Source organism: Chelonia mydas, chromosome 2, assembly GCF_015237465.2.
Source record: "Chelonia mydas isolate rCheMyd1 chromosome 2, rCheMyd1.pri.v2, whole genome shotgun sequence".
NCBI classification, from domain to species: Eukaryota; Metazoa; Chordata; order Testudines; family Cheloniidae; genus Chelonia; species Chelonia mydas.
The window spans coordinates 137,030,217-137,055,670 of record NC_057850.1 but is presented as its reverse complement, the minus strand read 5'-3'; the positions used below and the strand labels follow the sequence as shown (position 1 = coordinate 137,055,670).

At 46.6% G+C, this 25,454-nt stretch overlaps 1 protein-coding gene across 1 annotated transcript in view; it reads left to right on the top strand.

The window, feature by feature from the left end:
- Positions 1-384: 384 nt before the first annotated feature.
- ANKRD33B (ankyrin repeat domain 33B) overlaps positions 385-25,454 on the top strand; it is a 119,985-nt gene continuing 94,915 nt past the window's right edge. Inside the window, exon 1 of the mRNA XM_027829032.3 lies at positions 385-1,502. Within this exon, the coding sequence (XP_027684833.2) occupies positions 1,080-1,502 (423 nt within the window). The 5' untranslated portion in view covers positions 385-1,079. The remainder of the gene's footprint in view (positions 1,503-25,454) is intronic.

Sequence of the window (25,454 nt, the reverse complement as noted above, 5' to 3'; positions counted from 1 at the left end):
TGTCATGGCTGCTCCATCCCAGGAGCGGAGCTAAGATGGGCTCGGAGTTTCGGATCAGCCGAACGAAACTACCGCTCCCGGGGATTTTTGCTCTGCCGGCGGAGGCTTGTATGTAGCCGTGTGCGGCGGGAAAACCCAGCGGGGCTGTTTCGCGTCGGGGAGGGGGGAGCGCTGGGTCTGGGGCAGAGACGCGTGGCTGTCAGGCAGCGAAGGGGGAATTTCCCACCGGCCCCTCTCGCTGGAAATGTGAGAGCGGGAGACGCGCGGTGATTTCGGGGAGGCGGCGCTTCCCAGCGCGGAGCCCCCCCGGCCGGGGGCGCCGGGCGCCCGTGGGGCTCGCCCCAGCCTTCCCGGGAGCAGCTGGAGTCGCCGCCCCTCCCAAACACCTCCCGCGGCCCCGGCGCTGGGCGCCCCGCCGCCCGTGCAGCGGGGCCCCGAGGACTCCTGCGCCCGGGCCGGGCCAGCTCACTAACACCCCCGCCCGCCGCCGCGTGCACACCCGGGAGCTCCAGGATCGCGGGGCTTTCTGCCGAGATGGCTTAAAAGTGGAGAGAAACCCCCCTGCGGGTATTTGCATCGACACTGGTCCCCCCCCCCCCCGCCCCTACACGGGTTTGGGAGACCGGCGGGAGGGAGCCGGGCCGCTGCTCTCAGGGGCTCGCGGGCTGAACTGTGGGGGGCTGAGGAGGGCTCCGGGAGGGAGTGCGCGGCTCTGGCTGGGTGTGCTGTGTAGGGGGGGAGTGGGGCTCCGTGGCTCTATTGGGGGGTGGGGGTGGATCCGTGGGGGCCTCTCAGTAGGTGAGGGGGGTCTCTGTGGATGAGGTGTGGGGGGAGGGGTAGCTGTGTGGGCCCCACAGGGTGAGGGGTGTGGGGGAAGAGTAGCTGTGGGGGATCTCACTGGGTGAGGGGACAGGTAGCTGGGGAAGTTTCAGTGGGTGAGTTGTGGGGGTCCCAGTGGGTGGGGGTATCTGTGGGGGTCTCAGTACATTGGGGTGCCCCCTTCCCCGTGTGGGGAGCAGGAACAGCAGCTGTGTCAGTGTCCCCCCAACCACCTCTCCCAACCCCCGGGTGCAGGGATCATGGTGCTGCTGTCTGGGGACGGGACAGGTGCCGGGGAGTTGCGTGGCCCTGGGGGGAGGCAGAAGGGGGAGCAGCAGCAGGTCTGGCCCAACGCAGAGGGGGAGAAGGAGGCGCGGGGCCCGGAGGGAGAGCAGCAGGAGCAGGTGGTGGCAGCGGCGGAGGAGGAGGAGGACTATGAGGAGTACGAGGATTTCTCCGAGCTGCCCGACACCTGCAGCATCGCCTCGGATGATTCCTTCTACCCACCTGGTGCTGAGGAGGACGAGGAGGAGAGTTGGTCCCTGGGGGAGTCGGATGTCAGCAGCCCCGAGCCGCTGAGCCTCTTCCGAGCCTGCTGCACCAACAACGCCGTGGTGCTGAGAGCGCTGATGCGCCAGGGGCCTGAGGAGGAGGAGGTGCGGGAGACCGATCGCAACAACCGGGTGAGCCAAGCGTGGCTGGGCTGCAGCCCACATCTCTCCTGCACCCTGCTGCCCCTCACTCAGTCCCCAGCCCCGCAGACAGCCCAAGACTTGCCCTACTACTGCCCCTGGGTACCACCCATTCACGCAGGTCCCCTCCCTGCCAGGTCTCACCCCCCTCGCTTCACCCACTCACAATCACACCAGAATTTCTCCACGTTCACATGCATCAGACCCCGCTGTCCATCCTGCTCAGCTTCCACCTTATACACACTCTCTAACCCCCTCCTCAGCTATCCCCCAGTCTCCTGCCCGACACACTCTGAATGCAACCTGACCCTATGCAGATTTTATACCATGCTCATCTCTGTAGCATCTGAGCTATTCTTTTCCCAGACTCTCTGCAGACTCAGGCAGACATCACTGCATTGTTCACACTCAAGTCACATTCTCAAGCTTTTCTTTGCACCCACAAGGGCTAGAGCCTTTAAAAAAAATAATAGCTGAAATTGTGACATAATCACAACTCCAGGATTTGGGGGCTTTCCAGTGTAGACATATACTGTTTGAACCTTAATCTGATCCTGTACATCCCCTTTGGCCTCCATTCTATCAGCACTAATGCAACACTCCCAACACACACCCAGACTCTGTCTCCTCAAATATGCCTTCCAAACCCCAACATGTGCAACCAACACCCCTAAAATTCCCTTCATTATGCTTCCTAAACATACACACCACACTGATCTCTTTTGTCCTCTCCTGTCTTCCAACAATTCCCCAGATACCCAGTAATTTTGAAATACTTTTGTGTTTGGCTCCTGTATTCTTTATACATTCTTGCCTCCGCTCACACACTTTCCATATATCTCTAAAGCCATCCTTTTCCTGCCACGCTCCCGACTCTGCCATTTAAACACACCTGGCTATACCACACACCTGAATTCATCCTCTGTCTCCCCATACATACCCATGCTTCTATCACACATCCTAGCCCCCATGCCTGCCCCCACACCTGACTCTTCTATATGTTCTGTCCTCACACTCTGAAGCTTACTCAGCTTCTGTAACACCCAGACATGGACCACCCCATGTGAGCCTATACTTGCTTGCTTACTCAGAGTACATACACCTGAATATGCTGGAAGTAGAAAATGAAGGCATGATGGTATCACTTACTTTGTAGGGGTTTTAGGGAGAAGCATGCATCCACATTCCTAGATGGGGTAGGGGCACAGACCAAGTAGTAACCTTATGCACAAGAATAAAGGGGAAAAAAGCATAGACCTTAACACACATACTGACTGACATAACTTTCCATCCCCCTTTGACAAATAGGGCTCTAATTAAAAGAGGAGAGGGATGGTGGTCAACTTTCCTTTCTAAAATAAATGGTTTACCCATGAAAGTTTGAAACACCAGGTAATTTCCCAAGCTCATCTTCTCAGTTTTGTTTTTAATTGGTTTCCTGTTCAAACAGATTTGTAGAAGGAATGACTTTATTACTAATTCTTTTTATTTGCCAGAAGTAAACCAGCTGCTCTCCTACCCCACCCCTGCCCCAGGATACTTTACATTTCTCATTATTGATTAAGGTTAATAATTCCCACTTTCTCTCTCTTTACAATACGATTTATTTATACTAAAATATAAGCATTCTCTCAGCTCTGAAATGTCAAATAAGGTTTAATGAGTTTCTATGCTAAAAACTGAGCATCTAGGAGTATTTTTTTTCTGATTTCTTATACATATATATGTATTCTGGTTTTAACAGTTTTGATTGGTCAGGCACTTAGTTTGATTCATTGGTGGGACAGATTTCTTTCACTAAAGCAGAACAAAGGACTTGTAATTTTTCCCAGATAATATGTAATAGGCTCAGACCAGCTGCACAGTGAAGATTCACAGCAGTGACTCCAAAATTAAGATTGACAGTTCCAATTAAAAGCCCAATTTGACACTCACCACCTCATTTTTGCACACACAGAGAAAATCTCCCCAAATTTTTTTCAGCTTGAAATTGTCCATGGTTAGGAGATCAGATAGGATAATTTTGAAAGAAAGCCAGAGTATTACAGGCAACTGATTTTCAAGTTCTGATAAAATTAGTGGCTTTTCACTGTTTGACCTACTTTGACCTCAAGACTTGAAAATTGTTTTTACTTATTTATCCCAATTGAAAACTAAAGCAGTTTTAGTCTTTTGGAATTCACAAGTCTTTAGTCACATAGTTCCCCCCCTCGCCCCACGACCATTATAAACTCTCATGGAAGCCTATAGATTCAGGTTTCAGAGTAGCAGCCGTGTTAGTCTGTATTCGCAAAAAGAAAAGGAGTACTTGTGGCACCTTAGAGACTTAACAAATTTATTTGAGCATAAGCTTTTGCGAGCTACAGCTCACTTCATCGGATATCCAATGAAGTGAGCTGGAGCTCACGAAAGCTTATGCTCAAATAAATTTGTTAGTCTCTATGGTGCCACAAGTACTCCTTTTATAGATTCAGGGTTGTCAAACTTTGTTGCACTGTGACCCCCTTCTGACAACAAAAATTACTACACGACCCCAGGAGGTGGAACTGAACCATGAGCCCACCTGAGCTGCGCCTCTCTGGGTGGGAGGCCAAAGCCGAAGCCCCAGGGCTTCATCCCCAGGCATGGGGCCTGTAACCTGAGCCCCGCCACTCCGGGCTGAAGCCAAAGTCTGAGCCCAGGTGGTGGGGCTCAGGCTTGGGCGCCAGCCAATCTAACGCCAGCCCTGGTGACCCCATTAAAATGGAGTTGTGACCCACTTTGGGGTCCTGACCCACAATTTGAGAACCGCTGCTATAGATATAAACTCTTTGGTATTGTAAACTCCATTAACTCTGTTTTGGAAGGGAGAGACTCTTGCACATGAGAAGAGGTTTAGTGGAGTGAGAGTTTTGAGCATCACAAGGGAAAGAGAGGGTCTGACTCCGGGGCCAAGATGAGGCTATAGGTGAGCTCTGAAGCACATATTGCAGGAGACATTGCTACAGAGCTTGTAATATCCTTTCTATGGAGTTTATACAGACAGTCCATCAACACATGTGGCATTTATAAACAGGTACTCATGGACAAAACTTGTTTTTAAACTTAAGTCCCCAGTAAAGTAAAGGGTATGGCCAAGTTTATAAACTCCACTTGTGTTCATAGTTTCTAAGCACCTGTGACTGACAACTAGTTTCAAGGAGACCACACTATTTCACCAGAATAGTATTTGATTCCAGAACCATGCTTACTTGTGTTTCTTTGAACAGCATATACGTCTTTACTCTATAGGTATAGTTATACTGATAGAGTCCCTGTCAGAAGATAACAATCTAAAGTGTGTTTTTATTTTCATAATTTAAAAAAATACTTTCCTTAAATACACCAAGAAAAATCATAAACAAAACACCTTATTAAGATTCAGTTGTGACTGTTACAACATATCAATTGCTTTGATTAAAATCCTCATTGGAATATTGTATTTATAAAAGAAAAACAGACCAATTTTTTTAAAGATGAGTTCTTAAATACACACTTGAGAGCATAAATGTGAGTACCTGTTTTTCAAAATCTTGGCCTTAAAACAAAAGCAATTCTGAGTTAAGTTTAAATTTATGGAGAAACAAAAGTCTGAAAATTCTCAGTTAATGTCCACAAATAACCTTAATTCTTTCCTTTCCCTTCCCATGTCCTTGAATTCTGTGTTCCAGAGACAGTCTTATATCCCTCCACCACTCTTTTCACATATTTCCTATACGAGGCACATACTTTCCTGTGAGGGGGAACAAGAAAGGATTAAAGGACTAGTTAGTCATATTCACATCACCTGGGCGGTAATTAGGTAGTTACTTGGCAGACAGAGAAGGGGGGAATAAGGAAGAATCAGATGAGGACTCCGACACCTGGGCCTTATAAATAGGCTGAGTTCATCAGGGAAAGAAGCCACAAGGAGTAGACCAGATGGCTGCTTCCTATGAATGGCTGATGTGCCTGAGACCTCCACACTGCATCTGGATGCAAGCCTCCTAGCCTGGCTACGCAGGCTTGTGTTAGTGAGAGTCGCACTAAAAATAGCAGATGTTGCTTTGAGGTTTTGGCTTGGGCTGAGCTCGGGCTCTCAAATCTGTCTTCCTCTCCCGCCAGTCCTCCCCACCCCGTGCTACCATTAAGCTTGAAACCCTGCGCTCCAACCCAAAGGGATTTAGACTAGACAATTCTTGCAGCTGGTCTGCAAGAAGCACCGGAGATGAAAATGCCTGCAACATCACACACTGATACAAAGAGATGCACTGGTGGTGAGTGTGCATCCTTACACTTCTCCATAGCCTACCTAATAATCTATGAACTGTATGCTGTCTGGCTAGGAGCCACCTACCAAAGGTGCAGCCTTTTCTCAACTTCCTGCTGTGAGCCAGACTCAGCGGCATCCAGCCTGATAGCTATCAGATGCAGCCCAAATATGGTTCCACTCCCTTTCCACGTTCCCACTGTAGTTGAGACAACAGTTTTGCAGTCATTGCCTGCACAAGTCCCCAAACATTCACCCACATCACCGTTCTACTATCCTCTTTATGCAGAGTACAAACAGCACCAAATAGTACTATTTTTTCCTCCCTGCTGCTGAGCCTGAGACATAACCATTTAGAAATCCACTGTGACCCATTATAATGTACCAATGCTAGCTGAAGATCCCAGAGGACTTAGCCTCACTCACCAAAACTTCTAAACTCAGGTCTTCCATATAGTCGATGGCAAAACTCCTAATTGACTACAGTGGGACAAGGATTTCATGCAGAATGCCTTATATAGGTGGCAATTTGCATCATGAAAAGGAGGACTTGTGGCACCTTAGAGACGAACCAATTTATCTGAGCATGAGCTTTCGTGAGCTACAGCTCACTTCATCGGATGCATACTGTGGAAACTGCAGAAGACATTATATACACAGAGATCATGAAACAATACCTCCTCCCACCCCACTCTCCTGCTGGTAATAGCTTATCTAAAGTGATCATGAAGTTGGGCCATTTCCAGCACAAATCCAGGTTTTCTCACCCTCCACCCCCCCACCCCCACACAAACTCACTCTCCTGCTGGTAATAGGCCATCCAAAGTGACCACTCTCTTCACAATGTGTATGATAATCAAGGTGGGCCATTTCCTGCACAAATCCAGGTTCTCACACCCCCTCAGCCCCCTCCAAAAACCACATACACAAACTCACTCTCCTGCTGGTAATAGCCTATCCAAAGTGACGCACTTACAACGTGCATGAAAATCAAGGTGGGCCATTTCCAGCACAAATACAGGTTTTCTCACCCCCCCACCCCCATACCACACAAACTCACTCTCCTGCTGGTAATAGCTCATCCAAAGTGACCACTCTCTCTACAATGTGCATGATAGTCAAGGTGGGCCATTTCCAGCACAAATCCAGGTTTTCTCACCCCCCCCCCCCACACACACAAACTCACTCTCCTGCTGGCAATAGCTCATCCAAACTGACCACTCTCCCCACAATGTGCATGACAATCAAGGTGGGCCATTTCCAGCATAAATCCAAGTTTAACCAGAACGTCGGGGGGGGTTAGGTAAAAACAAGGGGAAATAGGCTACCTTGCATAATGACTTAGCCACTCCCAGTCTCTATTTAAGCCTAAATTAATAGTATCCAATTTGCAAATGAATTCCAATTCAGCAGTTTCTCGCTGGAGTCTGGATTTGAAGTTTTTTTGTTGTAGGATAGCGACCTTCATGTCTGTGATTGCGTGACCAGAGAGATTGAAGTGTTCTCCGACTGGTTTATGAATGTTATAATTCTTGACATCTGATTTGTGTCCATTTATTCTTTTACGTAGAGACTGTCCAGTTTGACCAATGTGCATGGCAGAGGGGCATTGCTGGCACATGATGGCATATATCACATTGGTGGATGTGCAGGTGAACGAGCCTCTGAAAGTGTGGCTGATGTGATTAGGCCCTATGATGGTGTCCCCTGAATAGATATGTGGGCACAGTTGGCAACGGGCTTTGTTGCAAGGATAGGTTCCTGGGTTAGTGGTTCTGTTGTGTGGTATGTGGTTGTTGGTGAGTATTTGCTTCAGATTGGGGGGCTGTCTATAGGCAAGGACTGGCCTGTCTCCCAAGATTTGTGAGAGTGTTGGGTCATCCTTCAGGATAGGTTGTAGATCCTTAATAATGCGTTGGAGGGGTTTTAGTTGGGGGCTGAAGGTGACGGCTAGTGGCGTTCTGTTATTTTCTTTGTTAGGCCTGTCCTGTAGTAGGTGACTTCTGGGAACTCTTCTGGCTCTATCAATCTGTTTCTTCACTTCTGCAGGTGGATATTGTAGTTGTAAGAATGCTTGATAGAGATCTTGCAGGTGTTTGTCTCTGTCTGAGGGGTTGGAGCAAATGCGGTTGTATCGCAGAGCTTGGCTGTAGACGATGGATCATGTGGTGTGGTCAGGGTGAAAGCTGGAGGCATGTAGGTAGGAATAGCGGTCAGTAGGTTTCCGGTATAGGGCGGTGTTTATGTGACCATTGTTTATTAGCACTGTAGTGTCCAGGAAGTGGATCTCTTGTGTGGACTGGACCAGGCTGAGGTTGATGGGGGGATGGAAATTGTTGAAATCATGGTGGAATTCCTCAAGGGCTTCTGTTCCATGGGTCCAGATGATGAAGATGTCATCAATATAGTGCAAGTAGAGTAGGGGCGTTAGGGGACGAGAGCTGAGGAAGCGTTGTTCTAAATCAGCCATAAAAATGTTGGCATACTGTGGGGCCATTCGGGTACCCATAGCAGTGCCGCTGATCTGAAGGTATACATTGTCCCCAAATGTAAAATAGTTATGGGTAAGGACAAAGTCACAAAGTTCAGCCACCAGGTTAGCCGTGACATTATCGGGGATAGTGTTCTTGACGGCTTGTAGTCCATCTTGGTGTGGAATGTTGGTGTAGAGGGCTTCTACATTCATAGTGGCCAGGATGGTGTTATCAGGAAGATCACCAGATCACCGATGGATTGTAGTTTCCTCAGGAAGTCAGTGGTGTCTTGAAGGTAGCTGGGAGTGCTGGTAGCGTAGGGCCTGAGGAGGGAGTCTACATAGCCAGACAATCCTGCTGTCAGGGTGCCAATGCCTGAGATGATGGGGCGCCCAGGATTTCCAGGTTTATGGATCTTGGGTAGTAGATAGAATATCCCAGGTCGGGGTTAGTGGCTAAGTCATTATGCAAGGTAGCCTATTTCCCCCTGTTTTTTCCTAACCCACCCCCCCCCCCCCGACGTTCTGGTTAAACTTGGATTTATGCTGGAAATGGCCCACCTTGATTGTCATGCACATTGTGGGGAGAGGGGTCAGTTTGGATGAGCTATTGCCAGCAGGAGAGTGAGTTTGTGTGTGGGGGGGGGGTGAGAAAACCTGGATTTGTGCTGGAAATGGCCCACCTTGACTATCATGCACATTGTAGGGAGAGTGGTCACTTTGGATGAGCTATTACCAGCAGGAGAGTGAGTTTGTGTGTGTATGGGGGTGGGGGGGTGAGAAAACCTGTATTTGTGCTGGAAATGGCCCACCTTGATTTTCATGCACATTGTAAGGAGAGTGGTCACTTTGGATAGGCTATTACCAGCAGGAGAGAGAGTTTGTGTGTGTGGTTTTTGGAGGGGGCTGAGGGGGTGAGAGAACCTGGATTTGTGCAGGAAATGGCCCACCTTGATTATCATACACATTGTGAAGAGAGTGGTCACTTTGGATGGGCTATTACCAGCAGGAGAGTGAGTTTGTGTGTGTGCGGGGGGTGGAGGGTGAGAAAACCTGGATTTGTGCTGGAAATAGCCCAACTTCATGATCACTTTAGATAAGCTATTACCAGCAGGAGAGTGGGGTGGGAGGAGGTATTGTTTCATGGTCTCTGTGTATATAATGTCTTCTGCAGTTTCCACAGTATGCATCCGATGAAGTGAGCTGTAGCTCACGAAAGCTCATGCTCAAATAAATTGGTTAGTCTCTAAGGTGCCACAAGTACTCCTTTTCTTTTTGCGAATACAGACTAACACGGCTGTTACTCTGAAACCTGTCAATTTGCATCATGTGGCTAATATACACTATAGAGGAGAATGGCAGGCTGTTGATCCTTAATTCTAAATTTCCAGACTTGCAAATATTTATTTTTTCATAAATTTAACTTAGAGCTTCTGGACTTTCAAGAATTTAGAACATCAAAACTTTAATATCCTAATAAGGTTTTCAGTAGAAATCTCTGATATACCTTTACAACCTTGTCTGTGTATCTCTTGTTCAGTTAGAAAAATTGATTTTAAAAAGTCTATGTAACTGAGTTGTTAAACATTTGATCTGGTCAGGGCAGAGCAACTTTCTTTAAAAAAAGGTGGCCTTGTTTCTAATACATATGGCAATTATCGTCCTAAAAGAGATATTTATAACTATGGCAGAAAATGTATTAATTATCTGCTTGATAGTTCCATAACTTCCTTTTAGAGCTGAGCCTCTCCTCAAAACCTGGTGACACAAACATGCTATTATTCCTTCCTCCTCTCCAGTTCTTCACTTTTTTTACTCCATAGATCTCCCTTGCAGTTCTGTCGAGTGCAGAAACCACTAGACGCAACACATGCAATTAAGACATTATTTATTATTTTCATAGGTGTAACACTGAATTTTGAGGATATCATGTTTATGATCATATTTTACCTCATTATGTTAGAATGTGTGAAGATAAAATATTTTCCATGTCCCTGCCTGTGAGGTCTTGTTTTCTTCCCCTCAGAGTTCTCGCATGTATCAACAGAATATTTTGCTTTTCTCCATACAAGAGACCATGTATAAGTACACTTAGAATGTGTCACAGAAACTCTTCTTAGAATGCACCATTGACCAGCCTTATTCTATGCTGACTTTGCTTTTTCAGGAGTGAATGGCTTAAGGTTCTGTGAAACAGATCATATTTTGCTGGCCTTTGTCTGTCTGTCTTTCTAGAGGCAGAATTTTGAAGGCATTTGTTGTTCACCATTAGCTAAGCTCCTATTGAGTTACCTTCTCATTAGTTGCTTGCTGCTAAGTATCTGCTAATAAAGATGTACACTGGGGAGGGGCACAGACACACCAAAAACCCATAGGTATTTATTAGTCAGCAAACAAAAAGAGGTTAGGATCAGAGTTGTGTGAATAACTGATTTTTTTGGTTTGCTGGTCAAAAAAAAATGAAAAAAAAAATCATTTTGAGTTAACCCCAAATAAATTTTTTTTGATGAAACAAAAATGCTGAAAAAAAATTTGATGACAAATTGTTTCATTTTTGAGGATTTTTTTAACCTTTTTAAAAACTAAGATTGAGGTAATTTAGCGAATTGATGCACAAATTTGCAAAACGTTTTGGTTGCCTGAATCTCTATTTTTTTGGTCAAACAAAAGTGTTATCCAAAAAATTTCACCCAGCTTGAGTTAGGATCACATCAGCCTGGGAACTCAGGGTCTCCAAAAAGCATGTCATAGAAATGTGGGTTGGTGCCAACCATTGACATAAGTAGGGTGGAGTTGCGGGGGAAGGACTTTCTAGGGGATAAATTCTGTTGGAGAGATCCACAGTCACATAAATATTAAGCAGAAATGCTTTTGTGTCTGCAATGTGGATCTGGTTGTGGCTGCACAAAGGGTTTTCAGACTGTCATTGCCCAAGTAGTCTCCCCATTGGACCAATAGGTAGTTTCAAACCTGAGGCTACCGTCAAACATGTCATTGCACAGTATGCCTTGCTTTGGCCAGCAAACGTAGTGACAGCTCTTTTAGCAAGGCCCCAGAGTGTTCTGTGATTCTATACCGCTGCAAAATTTGTCTTTGCCAAAGATTTCTGTTCCAGAATTTGTGCTTTTTAAAAAAAAAAATGTTTCTAGTGTTGTGAAGATTGAAATTATGAATAAAACGTAAACCAATGCAGTCTTCCTGAACCTTCAGACTGCCTGGAAAAACAACTTGGATGTGAACTGCCAAAAATCATTGTTGCCAACCCCAGTAGTTTAAAAATAATGAATCAGACCCACAAAAATAAAGAGATTGGCTCAAGAAGATTTTTAAAAAGATTAAATCATATTTAATGTTGCTTGCTGACTCTTGCAAATTTTCAGTAACGTGTAGTGCCCCCTCTCCACCTGGTTACCTCCTTTAATGCCAATCTGCTTACAGGTTTTGATGGACAGGTCTGGGTTCTTTTGGATCCCGCCACCCACTCAGAGGGGTGTATCTTCTTTCTTTTTTTCCTATGAAATTATTTGGCGGTGCCTCCACCCCCCTCGCTCCCTCCTGGCAGGGTCACCAGGGCAGCTTGGGCGGAAAATTCTAACTACAGAGTAATCCCCACTTACTTGCCAGATAGTTGGAGACTTCCAAGAAATAACACAAACACATAAAAATATATTCAACACAATAGTTATATTAAACAGGAGACAAATACAACATAACAGGGTAAAACATTATTTTTGGGTCACCGGTGCCCACGCTGCAAATACTCGTGACTTGATGTAGCAAATGTAAAAATAGTGCCCCGTTGGTACTCATACTTGGCTGGGGCCCTTGATGACCTATAACCACAAAATTCTTCTCTGCAGTGGTTTAGCAATGTGGCTGATGGGGTTCAGTACAGCCCAAAGGACTCACAAGTGGGAGAAGGTGGTAAATCCCTCCACAGATGTAATATGCAGCAGGTTATAAAATCCTCAAACCCTTACTCCCTGGCTTGAGGACACAGTTCAGGGAATAGGGGGTCCCCAAAACAAATTCCCTAACTAACTAACTAAAAGATGGTGCACTCACAAACTCCATGAATGATCCTCAGGTTTGAAGATGACTCTGGACTCCTCAGTCACTGCAGAGGGGCTGATCTCTGCTGGCAGGGATCCTCCTCATGCAGGAATCAGGCTGCATCGGTCCCAGGATTTCCCCTCACCACAAGGGGGTGTAGGGCTCAAGGTGTAGGTTATACAACTACACTAACATCCAAACTGTAGCCTCCTAGCCCAGCCTCCAGTCACACGCTCGGCAGGCAGCTTCTCTGGACTGGCAGCCAGAGCAGAGCTGACCCTGTGGTGACTGTTCTCCCCTAGGGAGCTGGAGGGTGAACTCAGCCTGGCTGGGAAGTTTCCCAGAAAACGCTACAAATTGGGAATCATCAGTGGGGAAGGAAAAGCCCAGCTGAGGATTCTGCTGTCAGGTCCCTAGAGGCCAGTTCTCAGGGGGAACCCTGCATGCAGGCCTGGGACTCACCAGCTCCCCACACAGCCAGTCCTTCCCTTTCCCTCGCTGGCTCCAGACTGACTACAAAATGGCTTCTCCCTGGGAGGGCCTTTCACTCTGTATTGGTTGCTGTGCGGACTCTGAGCCTGCCTTGGCTCCCCCTCCCTACCAGGGACAGTGTGCCTCTCCCTGAGCTGCCTGCAGACAGAGTCCCAGGAATCAATGTAATCTCCTTGGGGGTTACACATGATTTTGGCCTTTGCTGCAGGCAGCTCTTACTGGAGGCACTGGACAAATACACAGTAAGAGTTTTCCCAAAGAGCCTACAATCTAGTGAAAAGCATGGTGGTGAGTTTGAGATATGGAAGCTGGAAATTATAGAAAGGATACAAAATAGGGTTGCCAATTTTGGTTGGACATATTCCTGGAGATTTAGTTACATGCATTATCTTTAATTCCTGGGGACTCCAGGCCAATCCTGGAGGTTGGCAACCCTAATACCAAACCTCCATCAGACATGAATAACTTTTAGTCTCAGCTGAACTGGGCAGGATTCAGTTTAGTGACAGGTGCTCTATTACCAACACCCTGAGGCATCCAAGTTCACATAATTAATGCTACACTTTTGAGAATCAGATTTGCTATCTGGCAAGATAAGTTTATTAAAAGAAGTTCTGACCTTTTCTCAGTTTACACAGGCAGGGCCTTCTACTCTCTGAACATGGGCAAAATCTCTCCCACACTGCTCTCAGTCCTGGTCTACAGTACTGCATTAGGTCAATGTAAGACATCTTACATCGACCTGATTATGTCAGTGTACACACAACAGCCTTGCTCCCACCTGTGATGTTCTCCTCAGGTGTTATCGGGACTGGTGACCTGCTAGGTCACTCCAATCCTTGATTCTGGGGAGCCAGCCTTACCCTGCTCTGCTGTGAGAACCCACACTCCTGGGCTGTTCATGCACAGCCCCTGGCATGTAAGCTGCTCCTTGGATTGTGCAACCGAATGACACTAGCCAATATCTCTGGTCCCAGACACAACCCTAGGAACCTCCGTCTTGCAGTGTCCAGTTATGCCCACTGGATGCTGCAAGCTTATATGAGTCTGTCAGTTTAACAAAGAAATTGATATGTACCAGGCTTGTTATCCCAAAGGGAGTCTCTGACGTGCTTCAAATCAAACGCACTGCTTCAGGTAGAATAAACAAACAGATTGATTAACTACAAAGATAGATTTTAAGTGATTATAAGTCCAAGCTTAACAAGTCAGATTTGGTCAAATGAAATAAAAGCAAAATGCATTCTAACCTGATCTTAACACTTTCAGTGCCCTTACAAACTTAGATGCCTCTCACCACAGGCTGGCTGGTTGCCCTTCAGCCAGGTTCTCCCCTTTGATCATCGCTTCAGTCGCCTGGTAGTGATGGCTGTAGATGGAGGTGGAAGAGAGAGGAAGAGCATGGCAAACATCTCTCCCTTTTATCATGTTCTTTCTTCCCTCTTGGCTTTGCCCCTCCCCTTCAGAGTCAGGTGAGCATTACCTCATCACAGTCCCTAACTGACCAAAGGAAGGGGGGTGATTCATTCAAGAGTCCAACAGATCCTTTGTTGTTGCCTAGCCAGTGTCTTTTGTTCCTGTGAGGCTGGGCTGGATTTGTCCCATACATGCCCTGATGAGGTGTGAACTGCCCCTCTGCTCTGTGAGAGTTTTTGCCTGGGCTTGCTTTAAGCCATGAGGACACATTCTCAGCCTCATAACTATATACATGAAATTACAACCTGTAACATTACTATAACAACAATGCTCAGTGCATCATGAGCCTTCTGAAGACACCCGACATGACAAACTTTGCATTAGATACCACACAATTAAATTATAAGGATGAACATGGGGGTGCTGGGTGTTCCCCCGAGGTACAGAACATCACAGTGCCCTACTATACTGACATGATAACCCCACCTCCACGAGAGGTTTATGTCGGTGTAGTTAGGGTGACGCAGTGTCCATGTAGATACTGCGTTACTTGCATCTATTGGCTATCATTCTTGCCGGGCTACTGCCCGTTGCTGCTCCAAGACAGACTGCCAGCCAGTTCCCTGCTCCCCCCCGGGATGGGGCAGCTGCACTGAGCTTCTCGGCTCCACCCTCCCAGTTGGGAATGGGGCAACTGACCAGACGCTGGGAGCTGATCTCCCTGCTGGGAGACCATGCGCCCTCCCAGGGACTCAGCTCCCCACTGGGAGCTCCCAGTGGCGAATTAAAGATTTTGCTGCCCCTAGGCCCTGAAATAATTGCCGCCATGCCCCCTCACCCCAGCTCGCCTCCGCCTCCACCCCTACTCCCCTGAGCGCGCCGCCAGGTCCTGCTTCTCCCCACTCCCTGCCAGTGCTTGTGCGTGAAACAGCTTCGCGAAGGAGGGGGAAGAGGGGGGAATGCAGCGAGCTCAGGAGAGGAGGCGGGGCTGGGGTGGGGATTTGGGGAAGGGGACCAATAGGGGCAGGGAGGGGGCAGGGAATGGGGGCGGGGAAGGGGTGGAGTTGGGGCGGGGCCAGCGTCTGGCTGCTATTATAAATTTGCCGCCCCTGCAAATTTGCTGCCCTAGGCCTAGGCCTTGTCGGCCTAGGCGTTAAACGCCGCTGGGAGCTCCATGCTTGGAGTCTGGCTGGCTGCCATGCTCCTGACAGAGAGCTGAGAAGGGCGGGGGGGGGGGGGAGGCACATTACCAGCGGGGAGGGGAGAGCCGAGAAGCCCATTGTGGCTTCCCTGTTCCCAGCAGGGAGCGGGGAGCTGAGAAGCCAGGGAAAAGGGGGGCGGGGCGGCGGGGGACAGCCGGGCTCCTGCTGTGGAGCTGTGCACGAAGCTGAGAGCTCTGGCTCTCAGCCACCCATGCTGCTCCTCTGAAGTCAGTGGAAGCACTCCTCGTGAGGACATGTCCCACCAACAGAAGAAGGGCAGCGTGGACATCAACCACTGCAGTAATTACTGTGGTGGCTGTAAGTCTACCTAATATAGGTCGACTTAAGTTTATAGTGTTAGACATACCCTCAGTGTGAAACACATTCTAAGTCTACCGTACCTTATCTAAAAGAAACAGCTCCCATTAACCAAATACCAATAATAAATACATAGCAGTAAAGTTAATTTTTGAACAATATCCACATTCACCTCTAAATAGATTTTGCAATATAAATTCATTCTGAACCTATAGTAAAGAACAGAATTATTAGACACATAGATAAACACGATTTGTTGGGAAGAGTCAACATGGTTTATGTGATGGGAAATCATGCCTCACCAATCTACTAGGATTCTTTGAGGAGGTCAACAAGTAATTGGATAAGGATGATCGAGTGGATAAAGTGTACTTAGATTTTCAGGAAGTCTGTGACAAGGTCCCTCACCAAAGGCTCATAAGCAAAGTAAGCTGTCATGGGATAAGAGGGAAGGTCCTCTCATGGATCAGTAACTGGTTAAAAGATAGGAAACAAAGGGTAGGAATAAAATGGTCAGTTTTCAGAATGGAAAGAGGCAAATAGTGGTGTCCACCCTGGGTCTATACTGCGACCAGTACTGTTCAACATATTCATAAGTGATCTGAAAAAGAGGGTAAACAGTGAGGTGCCAAATTTGCAGATGATTCGAAACTATTCAAGATAGTTAAGTCCAAAGCAGACGGCGAAGAGTTGCAGGGGGGTTGCAAGGCTATTTTAGGGGAGTCATGGTATTGCCACCCTTACTTCTGCACTGCCTTCAGAGCTGGGCAGCCAGAGAGCAGCAGCTGTTGGCCAGGTGCCCAGGTCTGAAGGCAGTGCTCAGCCAGAAGCAGCACAGAAGTAAGGGTAGCAATACCATACCATGCCACCTTTACTTCTGCGCCGCTGCCTTCAGAGCTAGGTGGCCACACAGAGAGTGGCAGCTGCTGACTGATGGCCCAGTTCTGCAGGCAGCAGCACAGAAGTAAGAGCGGCAGTACCATATCGTGCCATCCTTACTTCTGCACTGCAGCTGGCAGTGGCTCTGCCTTCAGAGCTGGGCTCCCAGCCAGAAGCCACTTCTCTTATATACATATATATATCCATTTTTTTGCACTCCTACCATGGGTCATCAATACGATTTGAACCCATAATCTCCACATTTACAACACAGACCTCTTCCAAGTTTGTTAAAAGGTGGGTACACTGAGGGGAAAGCTTGCTGTTATCTTCTGAGTGTACCAGCCCATGCATGGTGACGCAACATATACATTGCTAGTGGATTACACTAATATTGTGTGACAGCCTTTGAATGCTGAGTATCAGGATTTTTGGTTTCCATTCCTGGCTCTGGGAGCAGATTGTGGTCTAGGAGGTACATATGGCATAGCCAAATGTAGTGCCACCCCTGTTTGAGTTTCCTGTGGGGACTAAACCTGGGTCTTGTGGAAACAAAAACCTGAGTTTCTTACTGCCTTTAACATGAGGGAACCTTTTCTCTGCTTGCTAGGAGTCAGCTCTCTGCTCTCCCTGCCACAGGCAACACAAGCACTCCCCTTTCAGCCCATGTGGGCTCCGTAGTCCTTCATGCAGACTAGCGATGCATGAGGGACAATGGTTCTCTGAGCATCCTCTGGACCCTGAGTTCTCTGAGTATCCCCCTGTAGTGCCCAGCCATATCCACTGGACAATCACACAATTACCAGGCCTGCTGTTCCCAAATGAACAATACATCACCGTTTACTAACCACACCTTAGAGTATAGCTTTACTTAATACACAGCGCTTAGATTTGTTTATAGACAAAACCAGTAGATGTTTATTCAACAAAGACTAGAGATTCAGATAATAGCAAATAGGATTAATGGAAATAAAGGGAACATCTAAAACAAAATCATAACATGCATTCTAGGGCCTAAACTCAACTAACAAAATGCTCTTTTGTCTAATAAGACCCCCAAGTCTTCAGAGCATTTTTCAGCCAGGATGGGCTTAAAACCCTTCTTTCATGAAATCAAGCCCCTTGGCAACTTGAATCCCCAGTTATCCTTCATGAAGGGGAGACATCTGTTCCCCAGATACAAGTTCATTGTCTTTACTCCTAAACAGGAGTTTAGGAGCTGTTGGGTTTTTTTTTCTCTGTTGGTTTTTTTTCCCTGCAAGCCCCTCAAACTATTGATTAGCATTTCACTCAGATTGTGAATGGGCATCCGTTGTGAACCATACAATACTCAATTTGCATATGATCGGCCAGAGAGAGAGAAGCATATGGCCTGACAGGAATATCATAGAATCATAGAAGATTAGGGTTGGAAGAGACCTCCGGAGGTCATCTAGTCCAACCCCCTGCTCAAAGCAGGACCAACCCCAACTAACTCATCCCAGCCATGGCTTTATCAAGCCTGACCTTAAAAACCTCTAATGATGGAGATTCCACCACTTCCCTAGGTAACCCAGTCCAGTACTTCACCATCTCCTAGTGAAATAGGTTTTCCTAATATCCAACCTAGACCTCCCCCACTGCAACTTGAGACCATTGCTTCTTGTTCGGTCATCTGCCACCACTGAGAACAGCCTAGCTCTAACCTCTTTGGAACCCCTCTTCAGGTAGTTGAAGGCCCCCTAATAATTTTCGTTGCCCTCCGCTGGACTCTGTCCAATTTGTCCACATCCTTTCTGTAGTGGGGGACCCAAAACTGGATGCAGTACTCCAGATGTGGCCTCACCAGTGCCGAATAGAGGTGAATAATTACTTCCCTCGATCTGCTGGCAGTGCTCCTACTAATGCAGCCCAATATGCCATTGGCCTTCTTGGCAACAAGGGCACACTGTTGACTCATACCCAGCTTCTCCTCCACTGTAATCCCCAGGTCCTTTTCTGCAGAACTGCCGCTTAGCCAGTCGGTCCCCAGCCTGTAGCAGTGCTGGGATTCTTCCATTCTAAGTGCAGAACTCTGCACTTGTCCTTGTTGAACCTCATCAGATTTCTTTTGGCCCAATCCTCCAATTTGTCTAGGTCACTCTGGACCCTATCCCTACCCTCCAGCATATTTACCTCTACCCCCATCTTAGTGTCATCACGAACTTGCTGAGGGTACAATCCATCCCATCATCCAGATCATTAATGAAGGTGTTGAACAAAACCGGCCTCAGGACCGACCCTTGGAGCACTCCGTTTGATATGTGTCTCACCTTTTGGTGACCTGCCCTAACTCACAGACCTAGAGAACATAATGATTGGTATACATACCTAGCTCCTCACATATTTTCCTTACATACATCTCACAATGATTATGATGACGTGTGTGACGTAGGCTTTCTGTAGAGACCTTATATGACATTCAGTGGTGAACTAATATGGAGATCCCACACCCAGGGGACCCCTGTAACTCTCATGCATCCCTGTGCCAGTGGGGCACAAAGAGGTCCCTGGGTCACACAGTCATTGAAATCATAGAATCATAGAATATCAGGGTTGGAAAGGACCTCAGGAGGTCATCTAGTCCAACCCCCTGCAAAAAGCAGGACCAATCCCCAACTAAATCATCCCAGCCAGGGCTTTGTCAAGCCTGACCTTAAAAACTTCTAAGGAAGGGGATTCCACCACCTCCCTAGGTAACGCATTCCAGTGTTTCACCACCCTCCTAGTGAAAAAGTGTTTCCTAATATCCAACCTAAATCTCCCCCACTGCAACTTGAGACCATTACTCCTTGTCCTGTCATCTGCTATCACTAAGAATAGTCTAGATCCATCCTCTTTGAATCCACCTTTCAGGTAGTTAAAAGCAGCTATCAAATCCCCCCTCATTCTTCTCTTCCGTAGACTAAACAATCCCAGTTCCCTCAGCCTCTCCTCATAACTCATGTGTTCCAGACCCCTAATCATTTTTGTTGCCCTTCGCTGGACTCTCTCCAATTTCTCCACATCCTTCTTGTAGTGTGGGACCCAAAACTGGACACAGTACTCCAGATGAGGCCTCACCAATGTTGAATAGAGGGGAACGATCACGTCCCTCGATCTGCTGGCAATGCCCCTACTTATACATCCCAAAATGCCATAGGCCTTCTTGACAACAAGGGCACACTGTTGACTCATATCCAGTTTCTTGTCCACTGTCACCCCTAGGTCCTTCTCTGCAGAACTGCTGCCTAGCCATTCGGTCCCTAGTCTGTAGCGGTGCATGGGATTCTTCCGTCCTAAGTGCAGGACTCTGCACTTGTCCTTGTTGAACCTCATCAAATTTCTTTTGGCCCAATCCTCCAATGTGTCCAGGTCCCTCTGTATCCTATCCCTACCCTCCAGCCTATCTACCACTCCTCCCAGTTTAGTGTCATCTACAAACTTGCTGAGGGTGCAATCCACACCATCCTCCAAATCATTAATAAAGATATTGAACAAAATCGGCCCCAGGACCGACCCTTGGGGCACTCCGCTAGATACCGGCTGCCAGCTAGACTTGGAGCCATTGATCACTACCCATTGAGCCCGACAATCTAGCCAATTTTCTACCCACCTTGTAGTGCATCCATCCAGCCCATACTTCTTTAACTTGCTGACAAGAATACTGTGGGAGACCATGTCAAAAGCTTTGCTAAAGTTGAGGAATAACACGTCCACTGCTTTCCCTTCATCCACAGAACCAGTTATCTCATCATGAAGGCAATTAGATTAGTCAGGCATGACTTTCCCTTGGTGAATCCATGCTGACTGTTCCTGATCACTTTCCTCTCGTCTAAGTGCTTCAGAATTGATTCCTTGAGGACATGCTCCATGATTTTTCCGGGGACTGAGGTGAGGCTGACCGGCCTGTAGTTCCCAGGATCCTCCTTCTTCCCTTTTTTAAAGATTGGCACTACATTAGCCTTTTTCCAGTCTTCCGGGACTTCTCCCAATCGCCATGAGTTTTCAAAGATAATGGCCAATGGCTCTGCAATCACATTCGCCAATTCCTTTAGCACTCTAGGATGCAGTGCATCCGGCCCCATGGACTTGTGCACGTCCAGCTTTTCTAAATAGTTCCGAACCACTTCTTCCTTCACAGAGGGCTGGCCACCTCCTCCCCATGCTGTGCTGCCCAGTGCAGTAGTCTGGGAGCTGACCTTGTTCATGAAGACAGAGGCAAAAAAAGCATTGAGTACATTAGCTTTTTCCACATCCTCTGTCACTAGGTTGCCTCCCTCATTCAGTAAGGGGCCCACACTTTCCTTGGCTTTCTTCTTATTGCCAACATACCTGAAGAAACCCTTCTTGTTACTCTGAACATCCCTCGCTAGCTGCAACTCCAGGTGTGATTTAGCCTTCCTGATTTCATTCCTACATGCCTGAGCAATATTTATATACTCATCCCTGGTCATTTGTCCAATCTTCCACTTCTTGTAAGCCTCTTTTTTGTGTTTAAGATCAGCGAGGATTTCACTATTAAGCGAAGCTGGTCGCCTGCCATATTTACTATTCTTTCTACACATCAGGATGGTTTGTCCCTGTAACCTCAATAAGGATTCTTTAAAATACAGCCAGCTCTCCTGGACTCCTTTCCCCCTCATGTTATTCTCCCAGGGGATCTTGCCCATCAGTTCCCTGAGGGAGTCAAAGTCTGCTTTTCTGAAGTCCAGGATCCGTATTCTGCTGCTTTCCTTTCTTCCTTGTGTCAGGATGCTGAACTCAACCATCTCATGGTCACTGCCTCCCAGGTTCCCATCCACTTTAGCTTCCCCTACTAATTCTTCCCGGTTTGTGAGCAGCAGGTTAAGAAGAGCTCCGCCCCTAGTTGGTTCCTCCAGCACTTGCACCAGGAAATTGTCCCCTACAGTTTCCAAAAACTTCCTGGGTTGTCTGTGCACTGCTGTATTGCTCTCCCAGCAGATATCAGGACGATTGAAGTCGCCCATGAGAACCAGGGCGTGCGATCTAGTAGCTTCTGTGAGTTGCCGGAAGAAAGCCTCGTCCACCTCATCCCCCTGGTCCGGTGGTCTATAGCAGACTCCCACCACGACATCACCCTTGTTGCTCACGCTTCTAAACTTAATCCAGAGACTCTCAGGTTTTTCTGCAGTTTCATACTTGAGCTCTGAGCAGTCATACTGCTCCCTTACATACAGTGCAACTCCCCCACCTTTTCTGGCCTCCCTGTCCTTCCTGAACAGTTTATACCCATCCATGACAGTACTCCAGTCATGCGAGTTATCCCACCAAGTCTCTGTTATTCCAATCACATCATAATTCCCTGACTTTGCCAGGACCTCCAGTTCTCCCTGCTTGTTTCCCAGGCTTCGTGCATTTGTATATAGGCACTTGAGATAACCCGCTGATCGCTCCTCGTTCTCAGTATGAGGCAGGAGCCCTCCCCTCTCACACGCTCCTGCTCGTGCTTCCTCCCGGGATCCCGCTTCCCCACTTACCTCAGGGCTTTGGTCTCCTTCCCCCGGTGAACCTAGTTTAAAGCCCTCCTCACTAGGTTAGCCAGCCTGCTCGCGAAGATGCTCTTCCCTCTCTTCGTTATGTGGAGCCCGTCTCCGCCTAGCACTCCTCCTTTTTGGAACACCATCCCATGGTTGAAGAATCCAAAGCCTTCTCTCTGATACCACCTGCGTAGCCATTTATTGACTTCCACGATTCGACGATCCCTACCCCAGCCTTTTCCTTCCACAGGGAGGATGGACGAGAACACCACTTGCGCCTCATACTCCTTTATCCTCCTTCCCAGAGCCACGTAGTCCGCAGTGATCCGCTCAAGGTCATTCTTGGCAGTATTATTGGTGCCCACGTGGAAAAGCAGGAAGGGGTAGCGATCCGAGGGCTTGATGAGTCTCGGCAGACTCTCCGTCACATCTTAGCGAATCTTAGCCCATCAGTTCCCTGAGGTTGTCAAAATCTGCTTTTCTGAAGTCCAGGGTCCGTATTCTGCTGCTCTCCTTTCTTCCCTGTGTCAGGATCCTGAACTCGACCATCTCATGGTCACTGCCTCCCAGGTTCCCATCCACTTTTGCTTCCCCTACTAATTCTTCCCGGTTTGTGAGCAGCACGAGCTCTGCCCCTAGTTGGTTCCTCCAGAATCAATGGAATCTCTATTCTAAGACTTTGTCTCCATGAGAAAGCTGCACCAGGGCAGCATGTAGCTTTTAATGAAACCAAGCAGAGGGCACTCAGTCAGCTTCATTGAAATGTTTTGGAGGCTGCTGCATGGAACAAGGGTTCCATGGGATTCTTCCACTTGTACATAACTTTTTATGCAAGTTCCACACATCTTTTGCTTTGCATGCAATAACTTTTTGCAATGGAGAGCCAGTAAACGATAGGTATAATGACTTTATCATGTTCCCTCATCTCTTCTCTCAAGTAAACAATTGCTCCCTTTTCAACCTCTTCATAAGGAAATCTTCAGGTGCCTCCAATCATTTTCATTATCCATCTGAACTCTTCTGCCACATATTTTTTGCAATAGGCTGGCCAGAGCTGCGCAGGATATTCCAGGTGAAAGTGTGATTTATATAATGCCATTATATTTTCTGTATTATTTTCTATCCCATTTTTTATCTGTCTTCACTATTTGTTTGCTATCTTGACCTCTGTTGCATGTAGGTTATCACAGAACTGTCTAGATCCATAGATTCAAAGGCCAGAAGGGACCAGTGTGATTGTCTAGTCTGACCCCAGGTATAACACAGACCATAAAATTTCACACAGTCCACAAAGATGCCTAGGTCTTTTTCTTGACTGGTTACAGTTGATTTAGAACCAAACAATCTTTATGAGTAGTTCAGACTGTTCCTTCTAATGTACCCCATTACCTTGTATTTTTCAACACTGAATTTCATCTGCTACTGAGTCAGCCAGTCACCTAACTTGGAGGTGAGGCAGTCTTTGGAGTGCAGCAGGAATTAGGAACAATGAGTTAGGAGTCCTGCAAAGGCCACATTCTGGCATGGGCTTGTTTATAGACCATGTAGTAGGGGGCACAGCATCCTAAATAAGTTGTGCTGTGGAGATCTGATTTATTTTGGAATGTAAAAAGGATGAGGGGGGAAGACCAAGGTAAAGAAAAGAAAGGTTTGTGGGGACATACACGAGTACAAAAGAGGGAAACGAGGGCGGGATTAATGTAAGAGACAAGGAAGATAGATTGTTGTGAAGTCAAGGAAGGGAGAACTGAAAGCAGGGAGAAGTTGGGAAGGCAAAGTAGAACACAGTGAAGAGAGAAAGGAAGAAAATAAGAAAATGTTCAGAAGATAAAAGTGAGAGAGACAAAGAAATAGAATGAAATAAAGTAGGGCTGTCAATTAATCACAGTTAACTCATGTGATTAAGTCAAAAAAATTAATCACGATTAAAAAAATTAATCTTTAATTGCAGTTTTAAGTCACACTGTTAATCAATAGACTACCAATTGAAATTTATTAAATATTTTTGAATGTTTTTCTACATTTTCAAATATATTGATCTCAGTTACAACACAGAATACAAAGTATACACTGCTAACTTTATATTATTATTTTTGATTACTAATATTTGCACTATAAAAGTTATAAACAAAAGAAATAGTTATTTTTTCAGTTCACCTGATACAAGTACTGTAGTGCAATCTCTTTATCATGAAAATGCAACTTACAAAGGTAGATTTTTTTGGTTACATAACTGCACTCAAAAACAAATCAATGCAAAACTGTAGAGCCTACAAGTCCACTCAGTCCTACTTCTTGTTCAGCCAATCGCTAAGACAAACAAGTTTGTTTACATTTACAGGAGATAATGCTGCCCACTTTTTATTTACATCACCAGAAAATGAGAACAGGTGTTCACATGGGACTTTTGTAGCCGGCATTGCAAGGTATTTATGTGCAAGAAATGCTAACCATTCGTATGCCCTTTCATGCTTCCGCCACCATTCTAGAGGACATGCTTTTATGCTGATGACCCTCGTTAAAAAAAAAGCAGTAATTAACTTTGTGACCAAACTCCTTGGGGGGAGAATTGTATGTCTCCGGCTCTGTTTTACTCACATTCTGCAATATATTTCATGTTATAGTAGTCTCAGATGACTCAGCACACGTTCATTTTAAGAATACTTTTGCTGCAGATTTGATAAAACGCAAAGCAGGTATCAATGTGAGATTTCTAAAGATAGCTACAGCACTCAACCCAAGGTTTCAGAATCTGAATTCCTCCAAAATCTGAGAGGGATGAGGTGTGGTGGATGGTTTCAGAAGTCTTAAAAGAGCAACACTCCGATGCAGAAACTACAGAACCCGAACCACCAAATAAGAAAATAAACCTTCTGCTGGTGTCATCTGACTCAGAGGATGAAAATGAACATGTGTCGGTCCGCACGGCTTTGGATCGTTATCGAGCAGAACCTGTCATCAGCATGGAAGCATGTCCTCTGGAACGGTGGATGAAGCATGAAGGGACATATGAATCTTTAGGACACCTGGCATGTAAATATCTTGCGGAGCCGATTGCAACAGGGCCATGAGAACGCCTATTCTCACTTTCAGGTGACATTGAAAACAAGAAGCAGGCAGCATTATCTCCTGCAAATGTAAACAAACTTGTTTGTCTGAGCGAATGGCTGAACAAGAAATAGGACTGAGTGGGCTTGTAGGCTCTAAAGTTTTACATTGTTTTATTTTTGAATGCAGTTATTTTTTGTACATAATTCTACATTTTAAAGTTCAACTTTCATGATAAAGCGATTGTACTGCAGTACTTGTATTAGGTGAACTGAAAAATACTATTTCTTTTCTTTT